At 36.9% G+C, this 23,531-nt stretch overlaps 1 protein-coding gene across 4 annotated transcripts in view; it reads right to left on the reverse strand.

Annotated features, from left to right (window-relative positions):
* Positions 1-23,531, reverse strand: part of ATP11A (ATPase phospholipid transporting 11A) — a 116,622-nt gene that overhangs the window by 64,859 nt on the left and 28,232 nt on the right. For 3 of the 4 annotated variants that reach the window (XM_063392756.1, XM_063392759.1, XM_063392758.1), the window contains exon 1: positions 7,725-7,836. The exons of the other annotated variant lie outside the window; for it this stretch is intronic. In XM_063392756.1, coding sequence (XP_063248826.1) covers positions 7,725-7,775 — 51 coding nt within the window. In that variant the 5' untranslated portion in view covers positions 7,776-7,836. Of the gene's footprint in view, positions 1-7,724; positions 7,837-23,531 lie in introns of those variants that run through there. 4 annotated transcript variants of the gene reach the window in all.

The raw sequence follows: 23,531 nt of genomic DNA on the forward strand, positions 1-23,531 counted from the left end.
TAACATTTGAAATCAAAACTCTCCCCAATCGGTTGCCTAAAAATCACAGAATAATGGATGGAAGTGTATGCAGAGGGAAAAGAAAGAAGATATTATCATTCTTTAACTGCAAATACATTATTTTATTTATGACTCTCAGGGAAAAGATGTTATTAGAAGCAAAGGCAGGTACATCTCAACTACAGAATATGGAATATGCCCACAGGTTTCCCAACCACGCTGTATTTTTAATTACTTGGTGCATCCTGGTTGTCTGATCTTTCTTTCCACTTCCTGCAAGGGTCTTGTGCATGCAGACAGAAGGGCAAATGGACTCATAGCAATAGGCTAAAATAAGTTTTTGTGACATTTTTGAAGAGGAAACGGAAAAGTATGATATGAAATGATACAAAATTGTGTAATTCACAGCTGTTAGAACACTGTCACAACAACAAATGTTCCAGTTTCTGTAAAATACCTAACACTTCTATATGTGTCCTTAATATAAACTTTATTTCAGCCTTCCAGTTCATGCCTCCTTGAACATTATACTTAGAGTAAAACATTCCTGAAGGTATCCCAATAAAACTAGATTCCAGTTGCGTCACATGAGCTGGCACTGGGACACTGCAATAAAGCACTTGGAAGAAAGTCTAATCTTCCTTTCTGATTTCCAGTTTGGAACATCATTTTTAGCTGAATTCCCCATACTCTGTACTTTGAATGGTTGAATAATTTGACCTCCTGGATGACAAAGCCAGTGATCTGTGTTGCTCTTAAAAAGGATTACAATAATTCTTTGTTTCACATACATAAAACCTCACCTCAGTTATTAAAGGAAGTTAGAGATATTTTCTAAGCAGTCCATTTAAATTCCAAATACTGCTGACATACTGGCCCATTAGGTATAGCTATTTCTGATGTCTGTGCTTTATCTTCAGGCAAATCTTTAGTTTCCCTGTTTATTTCTATGAAAAGTAACAATAAAAATGATAGAAATAAAAGTCTCTTAATTCCATTCACATATGCAATCTTCATCTAGTTTCATGGAATCAATGATGGCAAGAAAGACCTGTGATGTATGTGGATTACTGGGCATGTGGAAAAATGCTCTTGCTACACCTTTCCTTCCTCTCAATGTAGCAGTTCTGAAACATTTTGCCCCCTGTTGCCAGTGGGACAGGGACACCCTGTGCCTCCTGTTCCTCTGCCCAGGACCAGTCAAGGACCCTTCCACATGGAAATCCTTTCAAGAGTCTCACCTGCAATTACAAAGGCAAATGAGAAAAAAACCTACACTGCAAAGTGCAGTAGTAAGAGAAACTAGAAGGGAAAGTGCCACACAAGACACAGTATATTTGACAGCCTTAGTACTTAAATTAATTAAAAATCAAGTTTATTTCTAAGTAGCTCCAGACCAAAAAGAGCTACTGAAATTAAGGTTTGCAGAGGAAATTTACAGCTTCCTTAGGTGCCAAGAAGAGCTGTAAAAGAGCAATTTCATTTTTTGAGGTAACTAAAGGCCACTAAGATCTACATGCAGAGCCAATCACTCAGTATCTACAAAGATATATTCAAGACAATTGTATAGATACTTCAGACTGCAGAGACTTTTTTTTTACACTTTGTTGTCAATAACTACTTCTGTTTGCAGTAATCCAACAAGAAAAAATCTAAAGCTATCAAAATTTTCAGGGCAGAAAATGGAAATTTTTTTTAAAAAAAATATATTTACAGATTCTTAAGAAACAGGAGGATGGAGGGAAGCAAGCAGGAGATTGCTTTCATTCATTCAAAAATAAGTAATAAACCACAGATATGCCACACTAGGTATTTTCTTTTAAATTAACATTATTATTAAATTATGTAACTAAATTATTAAGAAAAATCAAGCAAGAATACCTGTTGTGAATCTTTTCCAAGGACCAACTTAATGCACATGGAGATATCACGCATTGACAAGATTTACAAGATCACGTGCAATGAAATCCATTCCTAAATGGTATTCTTTTAGGAGCTTCAGATTATTCAAAAGGGAATGTATTCTAAAAATATGGTTTATATTTGGAACAGTAAACTACCATCAGACATGATCAGAACTGGTGAGAATGACACCATCTTCCAACAAGGATTTTAGCAAACAAAAGGGAAAGAAAAAAAATTACCCTTCTGAATTCTAGGACAAAGATACTTAAAATATCTGGGCTTCTGCATTATTCTTTATACTTAGTACAAGGGCTGTGAAAAAGCCTCATCCACACGTTCATTGGTCTTTGAATTGTTCAAATAAACTATGGATTTAAAAAAAAGGATAGTTAACTATTGCACTCTGCAGTCTATTGACACACAGCTGAGCAGCAGACCTCTATTCCGATTTTTACAACAAAAATATCAAAGTTTTGATGTCAAGGAAGCACCTCTCCCCATTGTAAACCCTTGTAGTCACATTTAAATTTGTAAAACAAGTTCACTGCCAAGTAACAAGTACTCCTTATCCTAATGGTCAGTGCCTGTTAGGCTTCAAAAGGATTTTCATTCCTAGGTGGATACAGAGCTAGTGAAGATATGGTTCTAACAGACAGAAGGTGGGGCAACCTTCTTGTATTATCTGATACCACAAAACCAATAGCTTCTAAAATGCTGGTCTTGTGGGCCACCAAGTCAGTGACCAAAGAATGTCTAAATGATATTACATGAACTGTTCCATCCATAATAATCTAAAGCTACTTACATATTTGTACTGCAGAATAATCAAAATATTTACTCTAATGTCATATCTCTACATAACTCTACATATCTAATCATTAATAGTTACTTGATACTGAACTACAGTTTCTTAAAGAACAGTGACTCTAGCACTTTTTTGGGGTTGTTTTTGCTATACAAAGATTACTTTTTAAAATGTCTCCCAGTCTATATCTGTAGCTATGCTACTACACATACTTGAGGTCAGGCTACAACCTTATCAGAAGCAAATAACCCAAGATAAAATTGAGAGAAAAAACTACCCCATGGATGCCACTGAACTACTAAAGCAACTGCTACCTGTTAGTTTTCCATGTCTATAAGGAGAAACCTAAATCCTCAGTAAAAATTGGCAGGTGTCATGTTTTGACAATTTCTCAAATTAAGATCTTGCTTATGTAGGCTGATCCTAAACTTACTCCCCCTAAGGCCAGACTACATTAGTCTACAGAACTATCCCCAGAAGTAGGAAGGTATAGTACAAATACCAAGCTCTCCCTGCATTACTGGTAAATTTAACAACCGCGTGGAGTAAGTCAAGATGACAACACTAATAGCCAAATTTCCTACTATGAGTACTTACATTTTGCCATACTCCCTGCAGTGTAACATGCAAATTCTTTCTCTTATATGCATTTGTTTTTGAGTGCTATTTTAAGAGTCACAATATAACCCCAGCATCCCTATACTTCATCTTGAAGAAATCTTGAACTTGTAGTTCAAAAATAACTTGGCTGCTCAGAATAATGAACTAATTATGTAGCATTAGAAGCTACCTAGCATTTTCCTTCCTCTCCATACTCTTTGTTACACATTAGCACCAAATCTGGTGTTATGCAAATTCAGCTTGGTGAACGCACAGACACTTTGACAGAAGGAAGGACCCTAATTACAGATGTCTATAAGGTTAATGAAACATTTATTTGGAGCTATTTGAAACACTTTCAACATACTTCTAACTTTTATATATACAATAGTTTTCAAGTACAGTTCTGAAACATTCAAGGAATATAAAATTTTAAGCTATTACTTCTTTCCATACTGCAAAGCAATGCCATGTGTTGAAGTACTTCAGGGGAAAAAGCCATACGTTGATTCAGGTAAGAGGTCACAAACTGAATTTTACAATTTTACCTACTAACACTTAGGTGTTGCTGATGAAACACCACATTCAATCCTCATGCATAACAGTGAAGATCTTTTAAATTTTCCAAAATTAAGGCATCAAGATCATAAATCTAACTTCAGATAAAGTCTACATTGATGAAAGACAAGAATTTTAAACTTATAAAGTGGCATAAAGGATATTCAATAGCTTTGAGTGTTCACATCAGAAGTATGAGTAAACCTACTCATGATGCATAAGAAGTTTAAGACACCAACAACCACAAGATTTTAGAATCCCTTGTTTTCACAGCACTTAAGAAATGTGAATTCCATTAAGATTAAACACTACTTTTCAATTCTTTTGATGCAGTGAGCTTTCTAATATTTACTTTTGCTCTCAAAGAACAGATTTAAAGACTTGCAACTGAACAATCTGAAGTACAACAAATATTTCACAACTCTGTACTTTTAAAAATATCAAAAGACTTCAAGAACTTCTATAGTAATCAGTCAAATATTTACAAAAAATAAACTTTACCAGCATTTGCTATTAGCTGTGTTTTAGAAGTTAGATACTCATACAAAACCATTCTTTTACATTAGAGGTATTTCCTTTGTCATATATAGTCACATACAGAACAAGATATGTAACAAAAACATAAAAATTATTAAAAAAAACTCATTACAAGATATTGACTGCTTAGTTAGAAGCTAGTTGCCAATTGCTAGTCAAAAAAAAAAAATCTAAAGTCCAGAACATCTGTTATACAAGTAATTAAATCACAAACTCAAGAAATCAAAATAGTCAATGTTTAGCATTTGAAACAGTGAAAACGAAGGTTTATAATTGAACTTTTTGGGAACTGAGGTCAGAGAAACTCCAGTATCACTAATCCCTGAACAAGCAGGACACCAGAACTCAAGGACAGACTTTCAGTTTTTATCATCTTAAACAGTTCAGTGAAGACAGGATGAATTTTAAACCAAGATATCATTAATAATTCAGAGGAAACTTCTGATACAGCAAAGGTAAGGAATGCTTAAATAAAACACTCTCTCAAAATATAGTCAGTCACCTGTAAGATACTACAAGTTGATCTACAATGAATGGCCAGCCTCAGTAAACATTCCATGCTTGTAAAATACTACTAATAAAAACATTAATAATAGCCACAGAACTCAAAGTAAGGTCAGCACTATACACCCAACACATCTAAGTCAAGCTCCAGTATACTAAGTACAGTATGAAAGACCATCTCTTGGTCAGAAGCAAAGATGGTTCAAATTGTTTTATTTTAGCAGAACTGGAGCTACTTCCCATTTTGAAATGTTACCATGAGACTTTATCAGTATAATTATACAATATGGGGGACGTTATTTTAAGGTTTAGGTGATCCATATATCTCCTTTATTTATATGTGGAAGACAAAATGTCCACACTGCACTTCAATACATCAAAACAGTTGTGTCCTTCATGCAGAAAAGGAAAGGTATTTTTAAAGAAAGATTTTTCTATCAAGTCTAGAACTGTACTGTAGGTTGAGATTAATATATTCTGACTTGCAATGATTTTGATAATAAAGGCAAAGGAGTTTATGCAGGTTTGTCTGGGATGAGATAAGTGTAATCTCAACCTTCATATGTCTGTCATTCAGTGATACAGAGAAGTTTAACAACCTTTGGATGCTGCTGGTTTCTATGCAGCAGCAAAAGCATACATAAAAACATAAGAGGAGCCATCGACTTTCAGGCTTTGATTTACTGCTGTGACTTCTTTGATGTGGGGAGGGGTGGAAGCAAGTAGTTACAATACATCACCCCCTAAAAGCAACATGTGATGGGTTAGTTGCTTCTTTGCCATAAAATTCTCAGGACTCAAGAATCTAAGAAAAATCATCATTTTTCCACCCCTAGACAAACATACGCCACAACATCAACTCACATGTTTAAAAATCTCCCTAAAGAAATGTTTCTCAGACTTCAAAGGCTGATCTGCTATTCCCTCCCTTTTTAATGATAAGCAAAAGGAAAAAAAAAAACCAAGAAAAATAATCTAACCACATTTTCTCCTCGATAAAATGAGTCTCTGTACCCGACATTTTGGGAAACTCTAAGGAGAAGTAAGCTCCTGGTACATGCTGGCAGGAAAGACCTCTATTTAGCAAATCTGAAAAAGCGTACATATACCTAAGGGCATCACAGGCCAAACCAAGGTGAGTATACTTGGCTTTTAGATAGCTTCCATGACAGATTATCTTAGGAAAAAACCCAACAAATAAACAATTCACCTTTATAATAGAAGAATGACTCCTGAGAGTTATTACTTCAACTGAACAAGTATCAAAAAACTACTGAACCAGAATTATAAGGATTATCCATGTTCATCTGCTGCTAACAATTTTTTTGCTTCAAATGAATACATATACTTAAGAAATGGAGTTATTAAAACAGCAGAGAAAATATTTTAATAGATTTTCCCTAGTGTTCTTTTTTCAAAAGGCCCAACAGACAAATGTTCTTTTAAAGTTTCAGCTTTCATGCTTAATAAAAATAATTCCCAGAAAATAGCGTGTCCCCTCGTGTGTCTTTTCCTGTTGACTAGAAATTCCTATAATCAGTCCAAGTGAAAAAAAAACCCAAACTGAAAATTCTCAGTTGCTGCAAAATTGGGTTAGGAAAAGCAATGAGGACTTTTGAACTAGCTTGTCATGCTGTGTTGAGTTTTTTACATCTCTCTGGAGGAAATAAGAATTAGATATAAAGTGAATATCCAATACTTTTATTATACTGTAAAATCTGTTCTAAATATTGCCTCTTTCAAAAGCACACAACAGTTCTGAACTTTGTGATCATTTGATGCCATCTACAAACAGGGAGTGTGAATCAGATTTGACTGACTTCAAAGTTCAATGAACTGTAAAACTGTCCATATTCTGAGCAGAGGTTTAGAACAAACAACTTCTACAGATCAGCTGGCTGCTCAAAGTGACAGACAAATGCCTAGAATTCAGTGATTTTAGGAGAGGCAATTCTATACTCTCTCTAAACCAACTAACATGAGTTTATTGATTACCAGGACAATTTCAATTACAACTGTGTTTATAAACAAAAGTCTAACCATTCATGACATTTATTCTATCAGGTAATTCTTTACCTTAAGCCTTTAAAAATGTTGAAAGCCAAAGGCAACCCCTAAATCAAACTAGAAATCTTTGATCTAGACTAACTTCTTTTTTTCCAAAACACAGTAAAATATCAAGATTCTAGAAATCCCACTTCACCCACAGACAGGAACACAGACTCCTAATGAATGAGCACATGACCAGTTTTGTAAAATCCACGTTTCCAAATGCATTTTGATGACATGGGGCACTCTTCAGGACATGTATCCTACAGGCAGGATCAGCTGTTCTGTAGGCAACAAAAATGGGGCAAGATACCAAAAGGATAGTGCCAAAAATAAAAGTTCAGGTGATAGCCCAAGGAGTATTACAACAAATGAGATAAGTAATCCTTGGCAGTGCCCTGGTTGGTAGTACAATGTCTTACAGGAGTTATTTTTGTCCACTTCCTAATACTTTCCTTTTTTTCCCTCCTCTAAATGTAAGAAGATACAATCCGTAAGAGAGAATTTCAGGAGGGGAAAGTAATTTACTTTTGCTATCTAGAAGCAATTAATCTTTCTTGTTTTTAATGAGGTAGTCTATTATACCATTCCTTAGAAATAAAATACAACTATATTTAATAAAGACAGAGGGAATACCAGGCATAGAGCCCAACTTGAATCGTCATAGGAAGCACAGTACAAACAGAAAAGAAAACTCATCATTTTTTCTTATAGATAAGCAGCTATGACTAAAATCAAGGAAAGCAGAAAATATTTTCACATTTACCTTACTTTTTAGAATATGACAGCATCTGAGGCCTTGCAACAGCAGCCACATCAGTTACCATATCCGACAAGCACACCCCTGGAAGCAACTAGCTACTGTAGGTCTAGTGCAGAGCAAGATTGTGAGTGTACCAGTTAATCTGTTAGTTCTTTTTCTAGTACACACGGCTCCTAAGGGGTCAGTTACACATTGTACATCGAATTCAAATGGAGCACATATTCTGATAAGAAGAGATAATGACTTCCTTTGTTTCTTAATGTAAGTTGATTATGTGCTTATGCAAGAGGCTGCCCGGTGGCAGCTGGAACCTTTTCCTTCAGCTGAGCCCCAGCCTCTGGTCCATGGGGGCACTGTGAGGTGGAAATGGCACTGGACCCACCCTTAGAAGGAAAGCAATGTTCACACCAGTTTCACAAGTTCTAGCACATGCACAGAGTAAGGATATTATGCATCAAATTCGTCACAAGGGAGTTAAATCTGCTATTGTTAAGAAAGCTTATCACTTTTACGGAGATAAATTATGGACAATATTCAAAGAGCTAAGGACACTGGGGTTTGAGTGAGGGGTTTTTGTTGCTTGTTTTGTTGGTTTTCATTGTTTGGGGTATTTTTTTCAGTGAAGATATAGCATTACAGAAGGAAGAAACTGAATTCAATTGCTAACTTCTGGAAATAAAACTCCCAGATGCTTTTGCAGGAGCAGGAGGCTATTAAACAGATAATGGTTTCATTTGCAATTTGGGTGAACATTTACATTTACAGAAAGAGTAAAAGGAAAGTATAGATGCTATGCCAAACTGTATTTCCACTTAACAAAAATGCTTTCGATGAGAAGTATTGAAGTCCTACAAAAAAATCCTATCAGAAAACTACACCTCCAGTAATCTTAATATGCTATAAAAATACTTTCTGGAGATAAATTCAGATTTCACTTGCACACAGCACACACATACAGAGCACCCTCTCGACTCGCGCTCCTAAGCTCTATTTCAAAGGTACAAACTGCTAAACCCATCACAATTTCATTTGTATATTAGTTGAAATCTTGAAAAATAAAGCAAGTACTATAAAACCTGAGTACATCTGTTAAATCATCTGTATTAAAACCTCTGTCGTCCCTCCCTCATATATATACTCTATAAAGAGACCATAAAAAGATGCCTCAGCTCTACATAAAACTGAAAGTGTATCCTTGTAACAAGTAATGCTAACACTGCACTGTTAATGGGGAGGAAAAACAAAACAATAAATAGCATGTTTTCCCTTACTCCAATGGAGCTATTGTGAAAAGAAAGGCTTGCTAACTCAGAAATATAAAAGTTAAAATGATCTAGTGGTCCTGAAAGAACTGTAGTAATTTTCTTTGCAAGCTGCTTAATTTCCTTAGTAGTAATTATTTTTACAAGGCACTTTGCTTTAAGTCTGTAATTCTAGTATCAAACTTAGGTGGTTTAGAAAATCTTGGTTTTGGGACTTGAGAGATAACTAATGTTTCACTCAAGGCCAACAAAAAATACAATGTCTCTACAACAGTGTTGTGTCCAACTGATGAAGCTGCTTGCTTCAGCTCTACTGAGAGCACAGAGGTTACAATCACATTTCTACTTTGCTTTATTGCAGAAAAAAACCCTACAGTATCAGGCTCTGAGAGAGCTCTTCTGCATTTGCTCAGGGAACTGAGATACAATGAATTTTAGAAAGCCCTTTCTCTTTCTGTGTGTGCAAAGAGAAGTGAGCTAGGCCATGGAGATGGGAAGAACAAAGTGTCATAAAGCAACTTTTACTGGAAAACCCCTATCATCTAACAAATACACATGTGCTTCAACTATTGTTTAAGCAAATAATTCTCCCTCTCCTTGTTGCTATATGCAGCTGACCATTTTAAAGATCTCCATACTTTAACACTGCCAGAATCATAGAATCATTGAATGTGCTGAGTTGGAAAGGACCCATCAGGACGGAGTCCAACTCCTGGCCCTGGTCAGGTCACCCCAAGAGTCACACCCTGTGCCTGAGAGCATTGTCCAAACACTTCTTGAACTCTGCCAGGCTTGATGTTGTGACCACTTCCCTGGGGAGCCTGTTCTAGTACCCAACCACCTTCAGGGTAAAAAAAAAAACTTCTCCTGATATTCAACTGAGACCTCCCTTGACTAACTTCACACTGTTTCCTCGAGTCCGGTCACTGGTCACAAGAGTGAAAATCAGATTTAATACCCAGCAACAACTATATTTAAATTCACTCTTTGGAGTAAAGAGAACAAATACTTTGAAGGTTGGTTTTTAACTCGAAGTATTTAACATAATACAATAACACAGAACATTTCTAAAAAATAAAGATCTGGATTTAGAGATGGCATATGAATTTTACTAGAGTCAACACTGATGCAACTGGCTTTTGGTTATCCATTATACAGAATTTGCATTGCTTCAGCTGTCTATGGTTCCATGACATGAAATACTCATTTCTATGCTTCTCTCAATTTAATCAATATAAGGTAATTCTTCTAATTCTTAGACGCTGTCTTTGTTTCAGTGTTGGAGAGAGAGCAATAAAAAGTCAGATTTCTAACAAGGTAAATACCAGAACAAGGAAGAAACAGCATACTGTTTTGTTCTCAGTGGTGTACAGTAATCTGGCTACTCCTAATGTTTCCATTTTACTTTTACATACTTGCACTAAGTGAAATATTACTTATAAATCTTTTTGTGCTTTGTGTATACATCTGCACAGATATGAAACTGGACACACAGAAAAGGATTTTCCTCAAATCCAGAGATGTTAGCTGGAAACCTTATAGGTAAAAAACAACCAAATTCCATCTCTTAAATATTTTGGTTTCAGCTTTGTTTCTCGTCTAATCCCTCACCTCAGTATCAACATCTTTGTCAATGTCTCCACTGTGAAAGTCTAGGTGTTTACATTTAGCAAATATTCAATAGTTAGGAATACCCTCATGAAAAAAAACATGGTTTTGTCTTGATGTCTTATGAGGTACAAGGTTGGTGTACCTCAGGTACATCCTGGAGAGGAAGCAATACCAAACAGGCAACACCAAAGGCCACACCATGACCCTTGCAAGGCCTCCAGGAAATACCTACATTTCGTATTTATTTCTTTCTTATCCACAATGGGATTCGTTAAGCAAATTAAACTGAAGACTGTCTGGTAAAACAGGTGAAGAGCCAGCAAGCAAAGAGGTATATAGCGAAGAAGTTAGACCTAGTTAATAGGGGGTAAAACATATTTTGCATGTCCCTGGAAAGAAAGTTAAAGCTCATAAAGCCTTTGCTATCTGTAAAGACACCAACTCTATAATGCTCTCTTGTACTTACAATATAAAATGAAAATAATTCTAGATGATAGGAGCTGTTAAAGAAAAATTACAAAAGGTAAGGAGCACAGAGGAAGCCCGTACAGGGCAAAGGACTGTGGAAAACAAGTGCCATGTGAGGCACTGGCCGAAGGAGGCTGGGCCCAGGAAAAACCCACCTGGGGACTGAGCTGCAGGCACGGGTCATGAAGGGGGCTGCTCGCCATGGCTGTGCCGGGCCGGCCCTCAGGGCCCCGCAAGGCCCTGCCTGTGAGGGCCCGGTGGAAGGGAGCCCCAGAAGGGAGCCCCAGCCCTCTGGGAACGCAGGGCAGGAGCGCCAGGCCCTGCACAGGAGGGTCCCAGAGGCCGGGCAGCACCTGAGAGAGCAGGCTCTCCCGTAAAACCAGAGCGCACGAGGATCAAGCTGCTATGGTTTGCTCTCAAATGGCTGCAGAGCCCCCGCTGCAAGGCAGACAAATGAGCAAACCAACAATTCCAGCTCTAACCTCACAAGGACCATCCACACATCCACTCACGTTCCACTGACAGAAGAGTTCTTGAAGTGTACACAGGTGGGTGAAGGAATTTGATTCATAGGATACTCAATTTCCTTATGTTAAACATATTTTTCCAAACAACTTGTTCTGAAAGTCTAGCAAAACCAGCAAATTCCACCTCTGCCCGTTTAGCAGTGCTTCTAAAATCTGGCCTGCAGACAAAACAGAACACGGCTGAAGTTTCCAGTCCCCGGGGCCACCACAGCAGCCACTGCTGTGGTGTCAGAACGCCATGACTTGGCAGTCTGCAGAAAGCCTGGCCTTGACCCCACTTACAGGAGATCTAATCCTTTTTTGGCAGCCCCAAGCACACGAGTAACTTAGTCACCACTGCCTCAAACATGTGACAGATGCCACTGTACAGGCGCATTCCCTTCATAAAGTCTGTCTCAGGGGGAAAAAAGACATGGAAAAGTTACATCTTCAGTACAAAACTGCTGGCACACAATAAAATTCCCTCTTGTGACAGTAGAGCCACCTTAGTAGCCTTTCTGTTGCTAATGGCCACATGGCACTGCCATCACCACCGAGAGGGCTGAGCAACACAAATCAAGCTGCTTATTGCATACCTTGTAAGATTAAGATTAGTATCAGCTAAGAACACTTCTTCACCACATCTCCATAAGATGCTATAAAAGCAAACAAAAGAATTTCTAAAAAAATCATAGCACTGAAGAGAGAATGAATTTCAAACTTTATTTATAGGCATGGAGATAGGAAAGTAATCTACCTGAGGAGGTCTCATCTAGTGAAGCACAAAAAAATCACAGTGAGACAACCTGTAAAAAAATACTGATTTGCACTGGGGATGCAGGCTTGTAGAATGATTGTCACAAGAATCTCTTGCTGCTGAAAGACACAGAAGTGTCTTCTCCTTTGCTATTCCGATCTTCTGAAGACAGGCATTTTCCCATATCTAATTCCTGGTATGACTTCATCTCTGGAACCATATTTGGTCTAAATTATGTATTCTGTTAAAACTCAGTTTATACTGAGTTACACAGGATAGACAAAATACAATCTAGTCCTTTACTGCTACTACTTTGTTAACCTCCTAATCTATTAGTGTTCTTAGTTCTAAACTTTTTTAATACTGTGGATCAGTTCCCACCACTGAATCAGTTAAACTATCAGTACTATAAGAGAGAACAGGAAACAATGCAGCATCCTCTCAGCACCTGAAAAAGACAATGCCAATACTAGCTGTTGCACTGATTTAACCATTTCTTAATTCCTATAGCAAAATTAGGGAAAAATCAGCAACTACTACACTTGGAAAGTCCTTTCCTTTAAGGAGAATCACAGTTAAGACAACTGACAACTGTACAATTTGGTTCGTGTTTTTACAACAATACATTTAACCTCTACTCATAGCCTTTTAAAACATCTTTACACATTCTTCAACTACCTTTGTTTTTTTGTACTGGTACTCACATTTCCACAAGCTAATGAACTCCCTCAATTAAGGCTTGAAAGTGGTCTGGAATTGTGTGTTACTTTAAAGTGCTATGCATCTAACTGTGGAGAGCATCTTTGTTCATACTGCAAAAATCTTGTATCTCTCTCATTTTATACAGAGCCAGCATATGTCCACCTTTCTGATTTGGTCTCTTCAACATTAGCTAGGTAGTTCCAGTGTCTCTGAAACGATCACACACCAGAATATCTAAGAACACGCTTGTTCTTTTGAAATGCCTCCAAAAAGGCTATTCCTCTTTTATTGCTAGCTTGTCATTATTGGTTCGTGGCATTTCCTTTAAAAATGAGTGGCACTAATGTTATTGATTTAAGAAGTTCCACTCCAGGGAGCTCACATTAAATTCAGTCAAATGATGTAATGTATTGGATTGTCCCATCATCTTAGTTCAAAAATTCTCTAGGATATAGAACAAGGCTAGGCTAAGAAAAGAAATCACCTTGGCAGTTCCTTGGAATAAATAAGTAAATGAGAAAGTCCATACTTTTCCTTCAAGTTACAGCAAGAAATATATCAATACAAATCAAATCTATTACTTTAATTATTTTTTTCCAATTCTCCTGTATGTCAATAAGAGAGTAGATCACAGCTCTAATTACAACAATTACTTCCAGTGATGCTAATAAGAAAGTTATGTGAGGCTGTTTTAAAGAGATTACTACTACTTTTCTAAGACCCAAAACTGAAAAATCAATTAATAGATGTCTATTCTGCAACACTGTAAAACTTACATCCTCTCTAGACACTTGCTTTGTTCCAGCTCTCTAAAGACGTTCAGCTTTTTCTTTAAACATCCCTAGAATGACATTCAGTACCAATATACCAGGATTACAGATCTGCACTGTCTTGTGGGTCAGATATGATAACAAAGGTGCTTTCACACAGAAGCTGTTGCCTTTCACACAAAAGCTTTTTCCTTTCAGAAAAATAGAACAGGAGAAAAAAGCACTGTAAGGTACTTCATTTGGCTCAGAATTACACCAATATACAAGGTAATTCTTTACAAGTGTTTTCTACAATCATTAAAACACCAATTCTGAGCTTTAGTAATTACTGTGGGAGTGGCAAACACGTGGTACCTTGTTTCAAACCTAGGAAAAAACTCACCAATTTCATCATCACTTAGATCTGCTGAAGTGAACTTTCCTGTGTTTCTCCTACTCCCAGACAGAGCCAAGAACCAACACGGCATGTCGGTCTTTGGCATTTAAAACAAACAAAAAAACTTGTTCAGCTCAGCCTATTACAAATACTTCCTTCAATATAAAGCCAAACAATCAACTGACGAGAAATGAAAAGTCAAAACAAAACAGGAAAAGAACTACACAGCTGAGCAAGTAAACCTCAGAGCCGGACCTAAACATTCCTAAACTTGGGCTCTAGAGAACTCAAGTGGATCAGTTTCCAAGGTCAGAAGACCTTCAATATCCAACTTTCAGGCATAAACAGAAATCCATCAGAAAAAGGCAAAGGGGGAAAGGTTGTCTGGTCACAAATTTCTACAGAAACACTGCTACCCTTGTAAATTCAGAAAGGTGATCGATTTTGTCAAACTTTGTCCTATGCTGCCTGGTAAATTCTGTCTGCTCAATGTGTCTATTTCTACATAAAGCTTTAAAGGTTCTGAACACATTAGGCATACAAACATACTTGAAGTTGACAAAACGTGGGTAATCTTCATGACCCATTGAGAATAAAGCCCTACCATACATAGGTGGAAGGGCATGTTAGGTCGTGCTTCCCCAAGTCCTTGCATTTGGCTTGTTACTATACCCCGGAAAAGATCAACAGCAAAGAAAAGCCCAAAGCACAAAAAGCCTCAACCACAGAAGAAATGTTTGTCTTCCACTTATCATCACTGCCAACTTTTTCTAGGAATCTATATACTACACTAGACAAAATTAAACCTGATACTGTTCTTCACTGAAAATTACTGTAAAGCCAGTCAATGACACATTCATTCTCATTCCTCACTGGACCAGAGAACTCATCAGAATGACTTAGCTATGTAACACCACTTCCACAAATCAAATAGCCACATTACCTAAGGCATAAAACCAGCCATGTAACTGATATGTTTTTCATACCACGCCTAAGTCAATAAGCTAAAGAGACAAAAATCAAGCAATTTTAGGATCAACAATAAGTTGACAACCACTTTATCATCACCAAAACCTTCCTTTTATGTAGGGGACACACCAGTCAGCAAAAATACTTCACTCTTGAAGTCAGGCATTTAAGACCTTGAAAAATCTTACACATCTCAAATTGTTCACATAAAATAAACAATTACCACATCAACTTCCTCCCATCATTACTTCTCTCTACATAACACGTGGTTACTCCGAGCTGTAACAATCTTCATTTAAACATGGCATAAACAAGCAAAAAAAAAAATCCTGTAAGATTATCTCAATGTGCCTAACCCTACCCATAATGATGTAAAGCAATCTGCATGTCAGATTTTTCTTTTTATTTATTCCATACATGAATAAATTCCTCCCTCCACAGTTAAACTAACTCTGAAGCTGTAAAGAAGATATAGCCCATAACCAAACATTTTTACACTGTAGTAACTGATTTTCATATATTTGTGACGATACTATAGAAAAAGCAATATTCTTTCTGAGAAGCTTTGCTTATGCCCTACCATCCTTCACTCATGACACTGTAGCTCGCCTTACTAGTTCAAAAGACACAAGACTCTGTCCTATTTCGAGATACATGCAGTTATTTTATTGTATATAGAGTATTTCCTAAATATTGCTCCATTTAGAAAACTAAAAAAGTTGTTACCCCTTCGGTCTATGTTAACACAAACCAAATAAAAATGCTTAGTTATGGGACTTTTCTTCTTGGGAAAGCAAAGTACTTGGAATCAAACTTCAGTTTCTGTGTTCTGTGTTCTGCTAATAAGAGATTAGAAGTTAACAATGCACCCTTATAGAAACTAAGACTTACGTGCTGGAACAAACAAGAAATCTACTAATATCCACTAATAATAATGCCTTAAAAATCTGCAAAAAGAAAAAGCAATCTACTGATTTGCAAATTGCAAATACTGCAGGTTTTACTCTAGGGCATCACAAAGGAAAACTTGAATCAGATTATCATATTAAATACAGTGCTACACACTGTGAAGTTTAGAAAAAATCAGAGTTTGCATTTCCTATACAGCTTTATTCTTAACTCTATTCAAAATAATATGATCTAAACAACCATGGTGGGAGTGATACAGAATTATTCTAGAAGAAAATGCTTTTTTTAATTAAAATGATTCCTCTTCCATGAAGGAAAAGTAAGTAATAGCATAAGCTGTAAAGTCACCCAGACATAATACAACAAGCAGCATCCTCTTATGCAATGTGTCTCTTGCTCCACCTTGAATATAGTTTAAATTGCCACAACCTGGATACGTGGAAGGGGAAATAAAGCAAACACCATAATCTAACAGAAAAATAGTTTCTTTTGTAAGAGATATGAAAAGGTCTTGAAACAGTTCTTTGTAGTTCCATCTCCAAGTTCTGTTCTCTCAAGGCTGCCATATACGAGAACTCTTTTTCCTTAAAATGTATCAACGTTTTAATAAGACCCTTCTCTGCTGTTCCACTGTTTATATTACCTGTTTCAGCTATGAAAAGTTGCTTTCTATTGTCTTCCTCGGAGGAAAGCATTTTTCCACATTTGTACTGACAAAAGACTTCCATTGAAAAATCAAGCCTCACACTGTGCTCTCGAAACTATGCTGGCTCATCCTGTTCTTTGCTGACATGCAATTCCAACAAAAGAACAAAAAAATCTGATCATAAACACGCCTTACCTTGAGAACCTTACCACTTGAGATCAGTGTGTGTCAACACAAAAGTAGCTATTAGGCTATTCTTTATTAAAGAGTAACAGAGCCATGAGCCAGGTCCAAGATCAACCCAGCAGCAGGACCACACACTGCACTGCAGCTCGCTGTGTTATTTCTGTAACAGTCCCCCAAAAATGATCAAGAATGTTACATGGGCTGGTGTGTAGGGGAATACGTGTGTATAGGGAGGGTGGTGTTTATATTCCACAAACAGATTCTCAAGTCTGTTATCTTTTCCTTCAAACCAGAACAAATGAAATACAATATACAATATTATGCAGTGCTGGGTTAATGCTGGACGTTACAATCTTAGATGTTATTTTCAACCTGTTTTCAACCTAAACCATTTTATGATTCCATTGCCCTGCACTGTACTACAAGGAACCAGATAAAATTCAGAATAGAATAACAAATCTGCTTTTTTGTGGGGCAGTGGCAGCTAATGAAAGCATGGAAGCTGCATGTGTCTGGATGACAACCAGCACAGCAAGCACGCAGACTGGCCAGTAAAACAAAGCAGACCCACAGCTGGGGACTAACCAGGACTAAGGCCTGGGCAAAGTGAGGATCAACCACACCACTGAACAGAAACAACCACAAGAATGTTTTACAGAATAGTGCTAAACTTGGGTGACAGCACAAAGCTGGACACCAAAAGAGGACTGGGATATTGTACTAGAACACCTTGAGAACTGCAGTAAAAAAAAGCAGTAAAATTTAATATTACAGAGTATAAGCTGAAGCACTTCTAAGGACTAAAAGCGAAAGCTGTGGCTATAAACTGGCAGTTCATGAGCTGGGGGAGGGCCAGAGGATGGGCCCATAGAGAAACAAGTGTACTGATAACATTTTACAGGGCATGGGTGGCACCTAAAAAAAAGTACTATTCTAGCCTTCCTTATTTTAAAAAAAGATCAATCTAAATCAAACCAGGCACACAGTAGGTCTATATCAATAATCAGAGAGCTTTTGTGAAGAGAAGAAACTAACCCTTCTTTGTCTAGAAAAACCTAGGAATCCATGACATTGACATGTGAAAAATGTGTTTTCCTCTAAAATACAAATTAATAAAAATGAATTAGTACTAAACAAACATTTGGCTTATGAATGAATATGCACAAGTTGTCTGCAATGTTTGACTGAAAATGAAGATTCCTAACAAAGCAGTGAAAGTTTTTGTTGTTTGTAGAGGATTTTTTTTCGGAAGAGAGGTAAAAAAACCTGGATTTCCAATAGGGGGAAAAGAGTTCTAACAACTCTCTAACTTGGTAAACTAATGACACAAATGCTGGCTGGCTGCTTGGAATATTGAACTTTACATGAAAGAATAAAAGCCAAAGGGCATATGGGAGAGGGAAGGTATTGCTCATCATTTGCTCACAACATGATCTCACTGAGAATTTTTTTAAGTCATCACCAATCTGCATATTTTTTCTACTGTTAAATGTGTTAACATTCCACTGAAAAATGTTAAGTCCTGAAATATTTTTCATTACAGAAACATACTCACTTGAAATAACATGAGACTATTTTATTAAGTTTATAGAGAGTATTTCAAAACTGGGCTTAGAAAAACATAACCTGCCATCTGTTTTACTAGGAAAGTTTCTACCAAACATAACATACTGAATTGCTCATCTAGTCTGTACTTAAAATGTTCTTCCACCCCAGAAGACTTTCTGCTGACAAACATGACAAGACAGATGACTACACCTGTACATGTGTATTTACTGGATATATGTATTGTGCAGTCAAGAGAACTGGCAATAGGCAGAACTGAAAAATAATGCACTTGTCCAACAAATGGAAGAAGCTCAGACTTTGCTTATTTCAATTTTCTAAGCCTAGCAGTCTAGCTGAAGATCAGTGCACCTACATAAACAAAACCTCAACATTAAGAAATAGGATAGCCTTTTCCAATTGCTATGGATCAGCTTTGGAAACACAAACAGCAAAAATACATTAAGAGAATAGTACAATCCTAAAATGTTCAAGCTTTCAAGCTGTAGTACAATAACACTGCCTACCACTGAGGATACTCCACTGGGATAAGAGCCACCACAACTAAATTTAATCTTTTCATAGAAATTATTTTAAAGTTCCTGGGTAAGTGACAGTATTTAACTGAACAACAAAGCCCAGAGTTAAAAAAACAAGTTCAAGTGGCACAGCTGTTCTTTGTTTAATCAAAAACCTGTCCATAAGGTACCAGTGGACTCCTGCCTAATAAAATAGTGCCTGAAACTGGGAGTATCCCCACAGTATTATATGGGGATGACGTATGGTGTCAGAAGTCTCATAAACATCTTCCTTAATTACACTTATGCTGTAATTACCTCAGTTTTGCAATAAGATTTCTGCAAAACATATTTAGGGCTAAAAAGGTGACGAACTAGAAGCAAGATGCAAACAATCATCACTGTCTGTAAGGCAACCTGTTCTTCCCTCCTAATTCCCTGTTAAGAGCATTCATAGCCTGCAACACGGGTGGGTGAAGCAACTTCTGTTCTCACTCCAGTGTGATCAAGCCAACATTATGTCAGTGTCAGCACAGCCAAAGTGATCTTGCTTCTGACTACACAGCTGCAGCCTGAAGATACAGATAAGTAATAAGAAGCTGAGAGCAATTCCATAGAAGTATCTTCTGCCTCAGAAGGTGATGGTGCTTCTTGGAGGCACTTGGTGTGTGCTCTACTCACTGAATTTTTTAACGTGTAACAGGTCATTCTGGTGAAGGAAACCATAGTAAAAAAATGGCACAGCTGTCTAAACTTCCTAAGCTATGGCTAATGGAAAGGTACTTCAGCATTGGAAACATCCATAAACAGTACTTTGTGGGGTTGTCATATCAATATTAACATACTCAACTTCCCACAAAAGTCTCCACTATAATAATGGCCTAACTGTAAGCAAGAGATAACCAGTGTCCTAGAAATATTTATAGCTGGCTTAGAATTACAGAATCATGGAACCCTTAAGGTTGGAAAGGACCTCCAAGATCAGAGCCCAATACCTCTGATCACCATCTTGTCAACCAGACCACAGCACTAAGTGCCACATTGAGTTGTTTCATGCCTTCTAACAGTATTTGACTGACAGACCAAACAGCAGCTATCTAGTGGCTGCAGGCAGCACGAGCTGAAGTTTTAGTGATCCCTAAACTTCAGAACCATACTTAGTAACTGCTAACAGAATCAAAGCCAGGCATCCTTGATGGCTCCTTGGGTAAAATGAGCCTCATACTGCCAAAGCTGAACTGTGTTCAACACTGAAAGGCAGACAACTCTTGGCTCATAGGAAACAAGGGGACAAAAGGGACACCAGATTAAGAAATGTGAGTTTACACCAAAGGATTACCTAACATGTGGTTGACTGCACTGTCTCTGTAAAGCAACTGTCTCAGAATTTGTCTTGAAGTGTAAATGAGGCTTTAAACTCAATTTCTTAACTGCAAACACAAACATACATATGCCAGACTCCTGGCACAGTACTAACACATGACAAAGGCAGCTGGGAAGGCTGTTAAACCACACAGAATTTACTGTGAGGACATGGCAATAAATATAAAAATTATCTCAATACATTTCTCCAGAAGCTTATTTAGTACTCAACTGAGACAAAGTTCACAAAACCCTGCCTGATTTTATTAGCACTGTAAAGCACCCTTCAGATATGACTGTTCACCAGAGATAGACATCAGAGGAAAGAATTTCACCCTCCTGAAACAAGAAGAAATAGCGGTGACATTCAAATCCAGCTTCAACAAAATACATTCTGAGCAAAGAAAATAGGTTAGCATAGGCACAGGAACAAAAATACATTGTATGTAGAATGAGACAAAAGAATTAATGTTGAGGAAGATAATCTCAAGATGTGAACTGTGCCCTGAGCATAAGAAGATCAGTATATTCTCATTTTCCATGCAAGTCCTGAGCCCTTGCAGGCAACAGTAATATCTGTAAGACAGCACCATATAACACAGTACAAGAAGCAAGAGAGGCTGGAATGAAGAGGGAAAAAATTACTAAAGCAAAAGAGGAGCCATGAAAATGAAAACAGCAAATAGGCAGAAGTCCTCTGAGAAAACATGTTTCTTCTGAAATAAATCTGACACACTTCGATGTCACTAAAATGAAGTTCCTGGTATATATGATTCCACATTAAAAAGGGAGCTATACAACACAAATACAGAACCTATTCTATTCCTGACAGAAATCCATTTAAGTCAGACGTGCTCTACTGGCAAATTGCTAAGCGGCATTGACACTCAAACAATACACAGATAAGGTATTTATTTCATACTTCATAAGCATCTCTAAGATTATCTGTCATTTTCCACAGGCATTGTAAAATAATTTCTGCCACAAGTGAAGAGCTTTTTCTTTCATAAGCACTGATACAAATACTGCAATCCACTTGCACAGATGTTTCTGTATCTTAATTTTAAAAACGGGCCCTAGAACTTCCCCAAATAGTCTGAAACCATGTTCTTTCCACACATTAGAGAACAGTGATTTCAGCCTTGAGATGATATTCTCTAACTGGGAAATACTAATCCTTCTATGAACTACACAATTCACCAGACAATTTCTGCTGCACTGGAATGTGCAAAACATCATGTAAACCTCCTTCCTCCAATAACAGAGTCACCTAAACTTGATACAATCACCAAAACTTATTCTTAGTTATAAAAAGAATAAAAGTCTGAGCCTTGTCCTTTCAGGATGATATTTTAAGTTTAAATCAAAGCTGTTCAATATATGCAATGTCTTAAGGGAAAAAAAAAAAACAAACAAGCATTAAGAAAGCAAAAATTGGCAAACCCCTACTTTTTAGAAAGTATATCAATCTTCCTCTCTGCATATCATTCCTTCTATTTAGATAATTGAGTAGTACACACCATTTTAGCCAGTGACCCACATTACACAGCATTAGCTGGTTTAACAATACTTAAGTAGAAAAAGAGCTTAAGTAGCTTACTATGTAAATGGTAAACCACACAAAAAAAAGACAAAGTGAACAGAAGCAATTTAGTGGTCATGTTTCAGTATACTGTCAGACTTAGCAAATAAAACAATATGAATTCTAAGTATTTAAACAGATTTGGGCATTTCCAGCAAATGAGGAATTATCAGGGGTTCATGAAATGAAGCATTTTGCCTAGAGACAAGACTGGCATGTGCATATAAATTGCAAATGAAGTCAAACATTTTTACCTTTAGAGAAATTATTGTCAAAAGTCATAGTCCCTAAAGGAGAACCTGTTCCTTCCCTCTGCAGACCTAATCCTGTCATAGCTTATTTCCACACTAATTCCTGCACAAGCTAACAAAATCTTCCTATATGAATAATTTTTGAAGTTGTAACTGCAGAATAACAATGAAGTCTCGAACTTACACCCAGAAATATTCATAAATTTTTTCTGCAATAAAAACAACCAGGACTAAGACTGCAAAATTTCATTTTTATCCAAAAATCTGAATCTGCCTTGGATTAGACTATTTTAAACTGGAATTTAAAAACTCCTCTCTACAGAAAGCCTTGAAGAACTTCTATACGTTCAAAGGCTTATGAGCAGTGCTGTGGTAGTAGTGTTCTTCAAAATGCTCTGAAAGTCCAACTGTGACTATTAACAGGAAACATTTGATAGGCATTTATAAAAGCTGCTTTCTTTATATAGATTAATCTTCACAAGAGTTCACAAAAATTTAACTTGAGATAGCTGTATTTAGCTTGCTGAATATTCAGGTGACTTTCACTATTAAGACAGAGCCCAGTGCATCAGTCATTAAGAGGAGAGGGTAGTCATTCTCATCACCATATACAAAATCTGACTATTCTCCCTGTTCAACAGAAATTTAAGTGAAAAAATAGGTTTACAGCAACAAACAGACATCCAATTTAAAAACAACATTAGGTCAGGAAATTGTACTAACATTTAAAAAAAATGCAAAATCAAAAATTCAGGTTTTATTGCTAAATCATTTATTCTGCAGAGAGAAAAGCCAGTATTTCACAGTATTTGAGATATCTGTTCTAGTAGATTCAAGTATACCAGAAGCCTCAGCTACATTTTTTTTCCACAGTCTAACTTGAGGAGAAAACCCACAATCTTTCAAAAATAATTCTCTTGTGATACAATTTATAACTCAGTAAATAAAAAATTCTCAATTTGTATCAATTTCCCCTTTTAATTTTATAGTATATGCCTCAGCATAAATTTTAACAACAAGAAAAAAACCCACCAACAACAACCCATGTGCAAAACAATGTTATAGCCAGACTGTCTCTGACAATGTAAAACTTAGGAGCCTTTTTTTGCCCCCCCACTTAAAACTGACCCCCATTTTAGCTCCCTTTATACACTTCACTGAAAACTGTTCAGAAATTTCTATTAGCAATTTGAGGATATGAAAGGAAGGGTTAATAACCTCAATCCTTTGCATCAAATTTAAAATGAAAATTAGTTCTGGCAGCTTACATTGGATGATCAGCTTTTTCTTCTACTAGCCATAATACCTGACAGCAATTTACAGTAGGTGGTCATTACCACCACAACTCACAGGGAGGCAACTGTTCTTCGAGTCCATTAGGTGAGTCACT

The sequence above is a fragment of the Prinia subflava genome, chromosome 3 (genome assembly GCF_021018805.1).
Source record: "Prinia subflava isolate CZ2003 ecotype Zambia chromosome 3, Cam_Psub_1.2, whole genome shotgun sequence".
NCBI lineage: Eukaryota > Metazoa > Chordata > Aves > Passeriformes > Cisticolidae > Prinia > Prinia subflava.